This window comes from Barbatula barbatula, assembly GCF_947034865.1.
Source record: "Barbatula barbatula genome assembly, chromosome: 18".
Lineage (NCBI taxonomy): Eukaryota > Metazoa > Chordata > Actinopteri > Cypriniformes > Nemacheilidae > Barbatula > Barbatula barbatula.
This window is the reverse complement of record NC_136781.1, coordinates 11,244,358-11,258,905: the sequence shown is the minus strand read 5'-3', so window position 1 is coordinate 11,258,905 and position 14,548 is coordinate 11,244,358. Positions and strand designations below refer to the sequence as shown.

The 14,548-nt window shown below is 39.0% G+C and overlaps 2 protein-coding genes across 6 annotated transcripts in view; both read right to left on the bottom strand.

Moving 5' to 3' along the window:
* The window catches only part of mbnl3 (muscleblind-like splicing regulator 3), a 35,205-nt gene extending 27,393 nt beyond the window's left edge, over positions 1-7,812 (bottom strand). The window contains exon 1 of one of the 5 annotated variants that reach the window (XM_079479971.1): positions 7,546-7,812. The gene's annotated coding sequence lies outside the window, so the exon portion shown is untranslated. The remainder of the gene's footprint in view (positions 1-7,545) is intronic. The other 4 variants (XM_079479976.1, XM_079479972.1, XM_079479974.1 and 1 more) reach the window with 4 other exon arrangements.
* Positions 7,813-8,495: 683 nt separating this feature from the next.
* hs6st2 (heparan sulfate 6-O-sulfotransferase 2) lies at positions 8,496-13,523 on the bottom strand. Its single transcript, XM_079479970.1, has 2 exons — positions 12,661-13,523; positions 8,496-10,775 (listed from the first exon to the last, which is right to left on the bottom strand). The coding sequence occupies exons 1-2, from the start codon at positions 13,218-13,220 to the stop codon at positions 9,923-9,925; spliced, it is 1,413 nt and encodes a 470-aa protein (XP_079336096.1). The 5' UTR covers positions 13,221-13,523; the 3' UTR covers positions 8,496-9,922.
* Between the last annotated feature and the right edge of the window lie 1,025 nt (positions 13,524-14,548).

Here is a 14,548-nt window from a genome sequence, read left to right as displayed (position 1 = left end):
AGATGGTTAAAGTCCCTGTGAACCGCAAGTTGTGATAATTTTTGCTTCCTTATTTTGTGAAAAATTGTGGACATGGCTTTTGCATTTCTCTGCGATTTGATTGGATGTATAAAAACAGCATTTGCATTTTGAAATGGAACTGGCAGCAGACTGACAGTTAAAGGGGAGGAGTTAACGGATGCTCCACCCAAGAAGTGTAACATACGTCACCTAAAATGGATTGTCATTGCAGGACAGAAGTGCATTTTTAGATTTTAACTAAAGATTGCGAATGACTCACATTGATAAACTATTAAGAGTAAATGCTGCAATGTTTCATGAAAAATAGACATTGTAGTTTTTTATTTCACTGGGACTTTAACGGGATAGTTCACCCAAAAATGAAAATTCTGTCATCATTTACTTACCCTCATGTCATGTCATGATGTTCTTTCTTGTGCTTAAAATATATTTTGAAGAATGTTGGTAACCAAACAACGGAAGTTCCCATTCACTAGCATTGGTTTTGTGTCCGTAAAATCGAAGTGAATAGGTATTGCCGTATAGAGCTTTGAAATAACAAGAGGGTGAGTAAATGATGACAGAATTGTTTGGGTAAACTATCCCTTTAAATGTGTAATTGTCAATATTTATGATTTTTACAGAATACAGGGATTTAAAATTTTCAATTTTAAAGAAGTCCTATAGTCTGAAAAACAGGGTTGCAAAAATCTAAATAAAATAGAAAACTGCATATTGTATATAAACAAATGGAAAATAAAACAACCCGACCCAATCAGGTAAGTTTGACAACTTTTGTAAGGTATATCACCTCATTAGTCAATCAAAAATACTTTTACATAACAATTTCTTCACATTTTAAGCCATATTCTTATTTGACCATCTATGTTGTAAAAATGTTTTATATTTTAGTATGAAAGTGAGTGATCTGTGAAGTTTGAGTTAGACACATGTTTTTGTTCAGTGCAATTTTTATTTGTTTACTTTAAGTAACATTTACTTTATATTTGAACAAAAACTAAATGTATTTAATAAGTAAAATTTACTTTATTCTGGTTCGTAAATTGTACTTGAGCTATAGCAGCTAATTTTGCTTAAAAAGGTTTGTGCAAATCGTTAAGAGAAGTAGCACCGATACAATATCATGTACTAAGGTCGACTATACAGTTTAACAATCCCAAAAAATGTCACAACTAAATTATTAACAATCCAAAGACAAGTACAAAAACAACCGTGCGCTCAATTTTATGACATAATTAGCATATGTAGTACAATGGCTATTTGGGTTAGATATAGAAAGTAGGCTGTAAATATCAGAGGTGTGGAGGTGGAGAGTGTATTGCAAGGTCACCGTGCTGTACACATATACAGTACACACACTGCACCTGTGGTGTCCTTCAAGCACTCAGTGCATGTGCATACACAAAACTGAAACAGAAAGACGGTAACTTGAGTGTATAGAGGTGTGTTTGAGAAGCAAATATATTTCACTCGACAGAATAACATCTACAATATGTCTGTCTTTAAGAGGTAGACAATTATATTATTTTTGAACTAGATTCTGCATTAATGGTATATGACATAGGTTTGTAAGCAGAAAACAAAAAAATTTGACTCAAGAGTCTGTTGTGCCTTCGAGACACACCCACTGAACAAGCTAATCTTAGATCTTGGAATTATTGATTACAGATCAATATGACAACAGCTGCTCTAGGTGTAATAATCACAGTGATTACTAAAGTAAACAATGTTTAACGTTCATTTAAGATCTATTGTCATTTTTATTCTGGTATGCGTTTCTTCCCCTGTGATATCTACAGAAGAATGACGGCTTATCATAAAACTAAAGGAACATTAAAGTGGCAGTTTAATATGCAGAAGCAAATTTAAGAAAGTTGATTTCCCAGAAAGGTATTAAAAATGTGGAGCTAAAATGGAGAATCTCAACCAGGCCGACACAACCACTGGGGTGAGCTTGGGGTGGGACTACCACTGTCAACTCCTGGTGAAGGAGTGTACCAGACGACCTGTTTTAAAACAATTATTCATGACTCGCAATTCTGTTTTGTGAACTCGTGCCACAGACATTATACACTTTGAGATGAATTCAATTAAAACGACTACAATATAAAAAACTCCAGGACGAAAAATCTTAATAGCCCACAAACATTTAATGGCAAGATAAAGCAGCAATCTGCAGACGTGTCTTTTTTCAGGTCCCACCGGAGTGCAACATTTTGCTTATGTAAATAAACCAAAGGCCATGGGGCCTTTACGTTTTAATTTCCATGGAAATTCACCGTCTTTATGACATGGCTCATGTGTCAACGGAAAAAAAAGAACAATGCAGCACTTCCATGGTCATAATCATAACCAAAGCTGACCTTGAAATGCTGAAGGGGAAACGATGTGAAACGCGGTGCCATATGCCACCGTCGTAGCGTTCGACTACACGACTACACCATAAAGATCTTCTGAACTGAAACATAATTACAATGCGAGCCTGCGACTCAGATAGCATGTGGCTAAGATAAAGACTAACCACCTACGAGCCCAGGGAAAGAAACTGAAGTAACTACATCGGAATGATACGAAGAGCCTGACGCGTGATTGAATTTGGTTTGCCGCCTCTTCCGCGTTCATCCACAGAGACAGGAGTGGGAGTGTGAGGGTCAGTTGGCAGAGGTCAGGGCAGTATAGAGAAGAGCCTGCTGTTCCAACGCACTGCAGCGCTGGAGCATCACAACATAACCTTCATACCACAGAGCTGACGCATGCAGGCAAACCCAGCATGACCAACACACACTGCAGCTTTACACTGCACAGCACATACAGTACACCCCACATGCATTCTGCCTGCTGCAGCATGTACTGCAGCACTTCTCGCTGCAAACAATACAGCAGATGACAGCGAACCTTTCCAATGCTTTTTGGCAAAGGTCAATAGCGCTGTTTTGTTTTGGCCTCGGCGTGTGTTTTAAAGATTAACTTTACACATAATAGTCTTTGTGCTGCTGAGGTAAATTAACCATAAAGATCTAAAGCCGATGCAGAAATGAAATCCAGCTAGAAATTGGAATGTGAGGTTTTAACAGGTTTGTTCTTTATCTAAATCAATCATATTTATTTATAGGATAAGGATACAGGCCTCTTTGATTTGCTGTCAGTTGTTTTTCTTGCCTTATAAGAGCTTCAATTCACTATGAGAAAGTTGTAGGGCAGAACAATATATCACAATCATTGATATATCGTAGATGTGCATATGTACTGCCTATTTACGTACTGAACTACAATGAAATAAAACGTGGTTTGCTGGTTATTTAACTTTCAAAAATATATTTTAAAGGTCAATCGTATGAAATTTTGCGTCATCTAAGGGTTAGGGTGTGAAGCCTCCTCCACCCCTCTCTTTCGAAGCACTAAGGTGGCTGAAACGGGACTAAAATGTCGCTGCTTTTCCGAGGGAGATAACGTATTTATGACACACAATACAGAGCAGTTTGTCCGTTAAGGGCTACTGTAGAATAACATGGCGAATTCCATGCAAGGGGCCCCATGGTGCACGTAGATAGAAATAGCTCATTCGAAGGTAATAAAAACATAACACTTCATTATGTAAGCACTTTATCGACCTCTGAAGATATAGTTATGTATATCGTATTTTATATTGCATTTCTGATCCACCAAAGAAATAAAAATGTTTACATATCATAAGCATTTTTGCATCTCAAATTGTATATATAACATCATTTTGCAAGTTATCGCATGTCACATTTTTCCTCTATTACGTGCAGCCCTAGAACGAACGTTATATTTTTTCGATCAAATCTCATGAATAGACACACTGTCCCGGCCATTACAGGGAACAAACAGTCTAAATGACATTTAAAGGACAAGGCTAATCAGTTCAGAGAATCTGATGCAGAAGTACGACCCAAATGTAACTGATATTAATACGTACGTGTACTGTACTTCCCTGCCAAAAAAGGAAGCAATGTGAAAATACACAGACAATACGTTTTTGTTTGCCTGAGTCAGAACAATAGTATAATAAAGTAATAACATAGAAATTGAAAGTACTGGTAAGCACACGTGGTTTAACGGGGCAGAGAAACGAAGGGAGCTGGTGAGACAGCACTAGCAGCGGTGAAGTCGAGGAGAAAAACCCCCAGCCACAGGGAAAAATAATTAGGTTAAGTATATATAATCCTTTTAGCTTATTACAGCCCAATTGCCTCCATTCATAAAAAATGCAGCTGCTTAAGTTCACTCACAAACTCAGAGCCGAGGACAGAGACATACGGAGCTCTGGAGAGAACAAACAAACTCTAAAATCACAGGCTTAGCAACATGACACATTACAACAGGAATTACAAAATCTCTTTACCTTCCACCCAGCTCAGTCTAATGTTGCGACAACAAACTGGAGAAAAAAGAGAACTGTGAGGAGCAAGTGCCAAATCATAAGAAATACATTCATGTGATTACAAATGAACGTCATCCAATCAAAAAGCTATTTAACTATATATGAAATCAAACTGAATTACTGTTCTCAATTCGTTTTTCATATGTATTGTGATTTTATAAACCAGGAATTTTGTGGAATAAAGTTTATGCATTGAATTAACTGGATTTTAAAAGTGGGCGTTGCATAGCAGAATGGAGCCAGATTGAATGTGATGCCTGAAAAGCTATTTGGCTTTTATACACAATACCCTACGCAGCTTAAGTGAATGATTTTTAAAAACAAATTCATATCTAATGCTATAAAGATGAACTATTTGTTTCTTTGGAATAACATGCATTAACAAAACGCTCATGATAAGACCAGGAACATGCATTAAAGCATTAAAAAAATCTGTCTCCTTTCACTCACCCTCAAGCTCTGTATGAATGTATATGTTTTGTAAAACAGAGAGGAAGATATTTGGAAGAATGTTCGTAACCAAACAGTTCTGGACACCATTTACTACCATAGTAGGAAACATAACAATGGTAGTCAATAGTGCCACAGAAATGTTTGCTTCCCTACATTCTTCAAAATATATTCAGAATAAAGCTATTTTTCCTACAATGGTAGTTAATGGTGGCCAAGAACTGTTTGGTTACAAGCACTCTTCCTCATATCTTCCTCCGTGTCCATCAGAACAAAGAGATGTCTACAGATTCTGAAGTGAGTAAATTATGACAGAATTTTGTGTTCCTTTAGTAAACAGGGTACATTTTGATTTCACGTTGACTTTAAACCAAATCCTAATTTGTTTTGTACTGCCGCAAACATGACTCAAATGATATCTCCTTAGAGAAATGGTACATTGCACCTCACAAAACACTGGTTAAAAGCTCATTTGAGAGTAATACAATCTGAGCGTGTCATAGCCTACTTGCAAAAGGAGGGCAGTGGACGTATTAATAGCACACAAGCAATCTTGTTCCTATGTAGAATCAATTAGCAAATTCAGATCTTTACTGCAAGCAAGCTAAATATGATGGCAAAATCAATATTACGTAGCTGTTCTATGTTGAATAATTAGTAAATGGGGTTGCTATATCAGCAACAAGCACAACATTTTATTGGCGTTTCAAAACATATGGCACTGCTGGGCTTGCCATATTTGGCCCCGCAGAGGGAGAAAGGGGAAATGAGGACATGCGTTTGTGTGTACAGTAACCTCGCTCTGCGTTCTTATCATTGATTTTATAGGGTGAATGAAAAAATACCAGGCGAGAGCAAAGTCCACGCAGGCGGTGACGAATCAAAGCAAGTCTGAACCTGTGGTGCAGTTTTAGCACATGGAGCAATAGGCTACTGTGCGGATGTGAGCCTGTGAAGGTTTAACTGTGTGTGCATGATTTTCTCTGTTCCAGAAGGCTCTTTGACTGTCAGGGTTGCTTCCTCATATCTGCACAACCGTGAGGATACGTTTCTCTTATTACAACTGGCATCTCAGCAGCTCATAACAACAAGTCTTCACCTGGTTTAACCTCACACCAGAATTTAGCTTTTTTGTTTTCCGCCCTGAGTGTTGCGAACTAATGGAGCCTGTCATCGAACAGCCGTCTGTCTCACATTGAGTGAAGCTTGTGTGGGTCTAATTTAAGTGTACGGATATTTTAAATTAGGGATTTTTTCAATCAAGAAGTGCGGGATAATCAGAGTCAACGGACGAAAGCTTCTTAAAGGGTACGCACTGCCACAGAGATGTATGACTTGTCAAGTGCGTGAAGACCTTTAAATCGCATACATAACCAAAGGGCAGTCATGCTACTGACGTTTGACCAACGCAAGCCCTCTAAAGCAGCAGGACGCTTTTGACCTGACCTTTGACAGAGCACATCACAAGGTGTGAAATCAAACAAAATGTCAACCGCCAATGCTACAGGTCCCGCCCCATGACGGCACGTCTGGCCCCATTTCATTTGAAAGCAGAAACATGAACTCATCGGTTTCCATATTTAATATACTATTTACTACCCAAAATCAGGGACTATCACGTTATATAGCATACGTTCAAAATAAAAAAACAAGATAGATTTTAATATTAGGTCGTGCGTGCAACGTAACAGCTGGCGGGTTCAAGAACAACTGTACTGACATCTATAGTCTTATTACAACATATTATAGAACACGAATTAGTCATTATAACCAAAAGTTAAATATTTAACGATAATATGATTAGGCTGACGGTGCAGTAAATGTCATCAAAGGACTACGACAAATTTGGTAGACGGGAAAACATGCAACTATTAATTTAAATGCAAGAACACCGTCTGTGACAACAAAATAAATTTAAGCTTTATCTCCGGGCGGTTGTCTGTGATGACAGTGCTGGCAAATGTCTGATGATGTTAAAGGTAATCAGAACAAAGGACATTTCACTTCAACACACAGACACAAAACCACATCCCCCAAACACACACAACTTGCAGACTCCAAGAACCCAAGGACAAATGTTGCCTGTACCGTGGGTAAACACCTTATGGTGGAGACTGCACCCAGTTCTGACCATACAATGTGAAATATCTGCATGACAACATTCCTAGTTTTATACATCAAAACAAGACGTACAGTCCAATACACGTGACTATTAAAGGTCCTTACAGATGTAATTAACATTAAGGCAGAGTTGAAGCGCCCTGTTTACAAACTCGGTTTTCAAGGCACCACAGAATCGACGGGAAGCTCAACAGCTGTCAGCGAGTGCATAATGAATGCATGACATCCAGTTGCGTTTCGGACGTTATATTAGCCTACACTCACTGACAGGTCGTGCAATAATATCAAAAAGGGTTTTTTTCAATAATCCGAAATATGAAACAGATTAATTCCTTATGCGTCACGGTGCAATGAGGCCATGTGCGCAAAAGCAAGGTTAGAGATGGAGACCCATAAGCAAGCAACTGTCTGATAGCCCTGGTACAGTTAGCCCGCATGGCGCATGAGTCGTGACAGCCAACGATGAATTACAGTAAACAGATTTACGACAAAGTACGCGTAACTGGGCGAAAGATATAAGAATATAGCGCAATGTAGAGATGACTCACCTGTGCAGCCCGTTTGTTCGGAAGTCCTGCGCGCGCGACCGAAGCTCGCCGACATCAAACGCAGAGCGAAATAAAGATTTTTCCTAACTACGTCACAGTCGGTGGCTGATGCGAGGCGCGCGCTCCGGCGGGGCTCTGTGCGAAAGTTCCCGCGTCTAGCCTGGACCTCTCGACGCGCGGCTTGCCAGCAGAACAGCAGACGCGGGGCGTTTCGACGAAGCGAGCGATGGGGAAGCGTGAAGCGAAGTTGCTAGCTGCTGCTAGGCAGAAGACGAGACGAGGTAAAAACGAGGGAGGGCAGAAGGGAAGGGAGGAGTAGAGCGAAAGTGTGGATGGTACTACGCGCATTCCTCCATTTTAGGGGGATTCCCACTCAAACCCTTGACTTTGTGCGAACTGAGAGTTGTGTGGGGATACCGCCTGGGAGATGCGTTTTACCCGAGGGGTGTGGGGTGGATTATTAGAAATGATTTAAGCGTTGATGTGTTAGATAAACAATGAAGTGGCGGACCTCCATCTAAATGTGTAGCCATGGCGATATGGCGTTGTGGTGTAACGTAAATATGACGTTTCCACGGAGCGTTGTTATTTTATGGGAGTTTGATTGAAAACGACAAATTGTGTATTTTATATGATAAATTATCCTGTACATATTAGGAATGTTTATTTAGTTTAAATTGCTTAGGTTGTATGTTTTATAGGAAATTTGGAATTAACTTATTATGAAAACGTTTGTGTAGAAAGATTTGAATGGCACGAAACTGTTACTTTGGCTCCATCTGCTGTAGAAAGATAATAGTAAACAGGATTTTCAAGGACTCATCCTTGAGTCAAGGCAAAACGTTTACCTTGACTTTTTCTGGATTCTTTTATAAGAGATTTTTTTTAAGCGTAAAATACTTTATCTCTATTATTTTTTAAGTTCCCATAGATGAAATGGAATCCATGATGCGTGTCACAACAGCTTTTATTTTCAAGTAAAACAATAATTAACCCATAGCCCCTGGTTCTATTAGCAAACTAATATAAATAAAAATTAGGCTACGTAAACAACATATTTAGATTACAACAAAAGTCGACATGTTGAAATTAACAAACAGTCAGAAGTGAAATATTTTACTTCAACATACTGATTTGTGACATGCGGGTGACTGTGGAGGACACTTAGAATGGGCAATATGGTGAATCCTATTCGTACATTACAGTAATGTAAATATAAGTGAGCTGCCAACAGCATCTCCCTCAATACAGAAACGAGGATGTTTGAAACATTCCAAACTTTGGCTTTTATATTTGGCATATACATTTCATCTGTAGTGATTTGCAGTGCATTAAAGGCATTGTTTACCCAAAAATAAAAATTCTGTGAGGAATTACTCACCCTCAAGTTTTTCCAAACCTGTACATTTCTTTGATCTGTTTATAAACATGATTGTATAAAACATGGACGTAGTGTCTGTCAGAAAAGCCATTTTGCGGACTAAAGTGGGCAGAGCCAGTCGTCGCCACCTTGGCAGGATGTCACTCCCAGATAATAAAAAAGGGCAAAAGACAGGACTTGTGTGTAGCAGAGATGCCTGGTTGGTGAAACCATTTGTCACTCAAGTGGCCACGCCCTTAATTATGCAGCATTTTAAGGCTTAATATAAATGATAAAAAAAAGTACCGCCTCACAGTTTTCATGAAGCGCAAAATTAGCTATATAGACCAGAATTATTGGTACCAGGCTGTAAAAGTTGGGAATTTTAACATGGGGTCTGTTCTGCTCTGTTTTGGGGCCAGTCTCGAGCGGCCAGTCAATGAATTGCAGTTTAAGTCACTTCCGTGTTTGTTTCACGCCAGAGACCTGAAGGTTTCCGCTCATGTTAAACAAAGAAAGATATTTGGAAAAATGATAGCAGCTTCGACTTCTTAGCCACCGTTAACTACAATAGTAGAAAAAAATATTGAATATTTTGGCCATCAAAATGACACAAAATTAGATATTCTGAAGAATTTAGGAACAAAACTGGGGACAATGAGATCGAGGTTGAGTAATTCATGACATCATTTTCATTTCTGGGTGAGCTATTCCTTTCAACGAAGAGACAGCCTCCAACTTAAGTGTACAGACCTTCATCAGGTGACACGTCATGCTACAAGACGATTCAAAACTGATATTTGAAAGTGGTGTTTTACAAAAGACCTTTTTGCAGTGACTTCCTGATACGTGTGACAAAGAAAAACAGAACAGAAAAAAACTGCTACTAACCCGTATTTGCTAATATTTCATATTAGCAGCGATTGAAACTTAAAGGATTGTTAAGTACCACATATATTAGTGTACCAGAATCACAACTCTCCTCTAATATCAACCCATCCCCCAAATAACTATTAGCTACCGCCACTGTTCCACATTTTCTAAATAGTCCAACATGGTTTCACTGTCATCCTCTTCTAACCAATTGTCCTCCACCTGTCTTTCCGGCTCACGCTCCAGTTTTTTTTCTGTGTCCACTTGTTTTTCCACTGGAAAATTCATCACAGAATATTGTTCTGTCTGCTGTGGTGCTTTGGTGGGATTAAAAAATTTTTTCCCAGTCATCCCCCACCACTGCCTAACCTTGGCACGCAACTTGCGCCTCTCCTGCAAACGTAGCTGACGCGCTTCTCTGCGCTCCTGCTGTCTCGCATACTGAAAACGCTGGAGGAAGAGGTCACGAGCGTACTCGTACAGCTCCACATCCCACTGGTTTAGCACCCGAATCCTCCGCTGTGTCTCCGGTTCCACCTCTACGCTCGTAGCGCGGGTGCCGTTGAGCTGCGTAAACGGGGCAATGAAGGACAGGCGGAAGGTGTGTTCAAAGAGGTACTGCGTCTTGCGCTGATATTCGGTCAGGCCAAAAAAGGCCATGTTTCGCAAGTTGCGCTTTGCACTTTCCAGCAGCATGGCCCAGCGTTGGCTCTCACTCATTATTGAGAGGTTATAGCAACCCACCAGGCTGAGATCTGCCAGCATACGGGTCTGTCGGTTGCTGGCAAGGTTATAAGGACATACCATGAATTCCTCCAATGTGCAGCCTGACCAGTCATCGCCGGTGTAACAGCTGGGCAGCTCATTTAGGGTGGGTAAACGGCCATCACACATGTGTTTAGAGGCTTTCCAGGTGGCACCACGCTGAACGTGCCTCCATTCACTTAGGTACCTCCACACCGGATCCCTTAAGATTGTGATGTAATAGTAGTTTCTGCTACATGAGAGAAGAAAAAGAAGAGATGTTAGGTTATAAAATTAGTACGATTACACAAGTAGACTGTGCATCATTCATTTACCAAATTAATTAATTAAATTGCATGAAATTAGATGACTTGGAAAAGAACTAGGAAAAATGCAATGTAATGCATATGAATCATGAAGTGGAATAATGTTGTCTTTTCTTTGGAGCTCACAGCAACATAATTATTCATGGAGCAGTTGCTGTGAGCAGAGTATCAAGGGAAAGATCTTGATGGAAAACAGAATGAATTATTGTTGGGTGGCTGTAATTATGTGCATTTTAGCATAATGGGCGAATGAGGACGATCATCTTTCCACTCACACTCAGAACACTTTCAATCTGAATATCAATTAAGGATGTTGTCTGGTCAAATCCATTCAAAAAATGAAAAGAGAAACTCTCTGGAGAGCCTTAAGCTCTCACAAAATGCTTACCTTATCCTACACTTACATGGCAACCATAAGCCCATGTGATAATCATTTAATAAAATCGTATCCAATATGATAAATGGGCCTTTACAGTGTTTATTATTTTATTTGTACAGTAGACAAATCTATCAGGTTGTACCTTATTCTTCTTATGTTTGTTTATTGTTACTCTATCTACTGTCATTTGGTCATCAGCAAACACAAATTTGTACTGAGTGCTAACATTAAAAAAAGACTTTGCCGATTAAGGGATTTATAATAAAACACACAACATAAATCAATAAAATGTAAATTTTATGTTTGTTAATTCTATTTCACAGAAATCGTACAACACACGACGTCTCTCCAAAACAAGAGACGTCTCTCTTTTTGTCACGTATATAACATGTTTATTTCCCTTATCTTAAATAGCAAACGTGTATGGACTGATATCTGGACAGAGGTTTAGGTAAATATAAACAGATCGTTCCAAAAAGTGGTATTATTATATTAAATGATTTAAGTTTTGACAAAAATGTCAGATCCACAGCGCTGGAATTGACCAAATAATTTGTTGTCTAATTAAACAGCCAGAGAACTTATTTCGTAAACTTATAGTTTTGAAGTTTATCATCGTCTAGAATTATTTTTATGAATGTGGTTCCGCTTTCTTTGCATAAATGTGATAAAAATAAAAATTCTGTCATATTTTTCGCACACTCTTGTCATTTCAAACCTCCATGACTTTCTTTTTCTGCCGGAACACAAAAGAAGATATTTTAAGAGAGTATGTAACCAAACGCCGGCACCTTTTGACCTATTTTGTAGGGACACAAAGACAATGCAAATGAATGGGTGCCTGTTAACAACATTCTTTAACATATTTTCATTTGTGTTCTGCTGAAGAAAGTCATACAAGTTTGAAATGACACGAGGACGAGTAAATGATGATAGAATTTTCCTTTTTGCTTCCTTAACTTTACTCATGGGCTCTTTTATCGCAAACCTAAATTAATAAAACCCATGCACCCTATGCAAAAAAAGATGATAATCTATTCTATAGATAGTTGTTTTAAAAAAACAGGCCTCAGCGAATTTCAGATGTTCTGTTGCCAGCAGGCTGTCTGCCCTCCAGGGCGTCTGAAAGGGGGAGTGATTATTATGATGGGTCCCCTGTTGCAGGAATGCGCTGAATAAAAGCAGACCTCGACCTGTTGGAGTTCTTTTGTCTCCGCATAATTGACTTGCTAAGAGGCTTCACCACTGAACGTGAACAATGTAAGGCGAAGCGCACCGTGACATCATACAATTACCCGATACCATAACAAAAGAAATACAGTTGTTTGTTTGGCCAATCTTTCAGTTTCATTCCACCGCAGGCAATAAATGAGTCTCATACACGTACAAGCTCAAACAAACAATGGGCTGTTTTTTAAAATCATGCATCTCACCTGGGAGTTTTGCGCATCTCCTGAGACTCTCGGTTGCTCATGAAGGAAGGCACGCAGTTAGTGAGTTCCGTCCAGTCCGCATGCAGACCGCAGCTCCAGCCGGTGGAGAAGCGGGAGAACAACCAGGTGTCCCGTTTACCTGGCCGGTAACACGTACATTTCTTTTGCCCGGCGTGGCACTCACACGGCCTCTCTAGTTGGATGTTGCGGACCAGGTGACGGCCAAACGTGGTCCCCCCAGTCTTTTGAATATGGAGGAACACTATAACATCGTGCTCCTTTATGTTAAAATGTACAACGCGACTAAGGTCTTTAGTTGTGAAATTAAATCGCGGCACGAATCGAGCTAACGCGCCGTCTTCTGAACTGTACGGATCTCCCGTGCTGGCTCCGTCTGCGCGATCCCCCGGCGCCCGACTCCCAAATCTGGAGGACAATGATGCCAGGTGTAGCAGCTGGCAATCGGACGTAGGGCAAACATATTGTAGCACAATCACGCCGAACAACAACACCATCACCAGTGCGATGAAAAGCCGACTGTAATAGGATTTTTCATCCATCTTCTCGCTGGAAGAGTGAAAGCATTACTCAGTTGTGTTGTTCCCCCGCCGCGTCGTCGGCCGGGGAAGAATGTTGAACAAAACGAGTGTCTTACCACATCAAACGATAACGTCCATTGTTTAATATTCTGGGTGTATTTCTGCTCGCACCGACTACGCGTTCAATGTCTACATGCTTTCCCAAAGCATCGCCGTCTCTATTTACATGTTATCGGGTTGCGATCTTCATATAACTTCTGCTGTTTACCTCCACCACAATTTCGTACTCGCTCGTTCACGATTTCCCAGGAGTCCATTACCGCCCCCCATCCGTAGATCCCTCTTCATAATAAAAGTCCCAAGGATAACTTTTACTCTTTCCACGAATCTGGTACTTTATTTAAAGCAAGGGGCGTCAAATTTCTAGAATTACACTTGGTTTATTAAGTTTAGAAGTTGGGCTGATTATGAAGCATTATGCAATGTACAAAAACATTGATTGTTTTCCGTTTATAACAATTGAAGCGTAATATAAGCAAAACATTAAATAGCTCAATAATACAAAATAAAACAAGATTAAGATGAATAATTTAGTAAGTAGTAATCTGTTATTTTACATTTATTAATTGTTTATATTATCAATTACTAAAAGAGGGCTGTTACAGAGACATATCATCGCTTAAAAACATGGCTGACACGGTTATCCTAAGTAATGAGAATTGCTTTAATTTCGTAAGTGCATCATAGGAATATGACATTTGTTGACCCTCATCCACGCTTTGTACTTACATTTTTGTAATAATAATATATCAAGCTTTGACACACCCATACTATACTGTACAAAAATCTTGAAACTTAAAGTCTGAAGACTGATAAGAAATATCAATGGAACATTCTGTGCCTGTAACAAAAACAATATTTTTTCATATCCAATCTCACCATCAAGAAGTCAGTCTGAGATTATATAAATATTATATTATATAAAAACGTATAACATCAAACCAATTCCGCCATATTAAAGTATTTTATTTTAATCTTGTAAATACAAATTTTCAATTGGATATGCTTTAGTGACAGTCTCAAAGAACACAATGTGCATGAGGGAATAAGCAGAACAAAATATTAAAGTAAGTTTAACTGTGATTTACTTGATTGTTTTGGCGAAATAATTTACAAGTATAAATATAGATACTATTTCAATTAAGTGAAATATATATATATAAATATATACAGAGCTGTGTAGTAATTGATAATTTGTAATCTGGATAACTTGAACAGATTCCAAAAATCAAGAATTTAACTCGAACGTAACTAAATTACGTTACATTTTAAAATACTTGTAATCAGAG

Excerpts from the sequence above, each read along its gene's own strand:
- hs6st2 (XM_079479970.1), bottom strand. The coding sequence starts at position 13,220 with ATGGATGAAAAATCCTATTACAGTCGGCTTTTCATCGCACTGGTGATG. Across the intron at positions 10,776-12,660 it reads GAGATGCGCAAAACTCCCAG|CAGAAACTACTATTACATCA; the intron begins GTGAGATGCATG and ends TCTCTCATGTAG.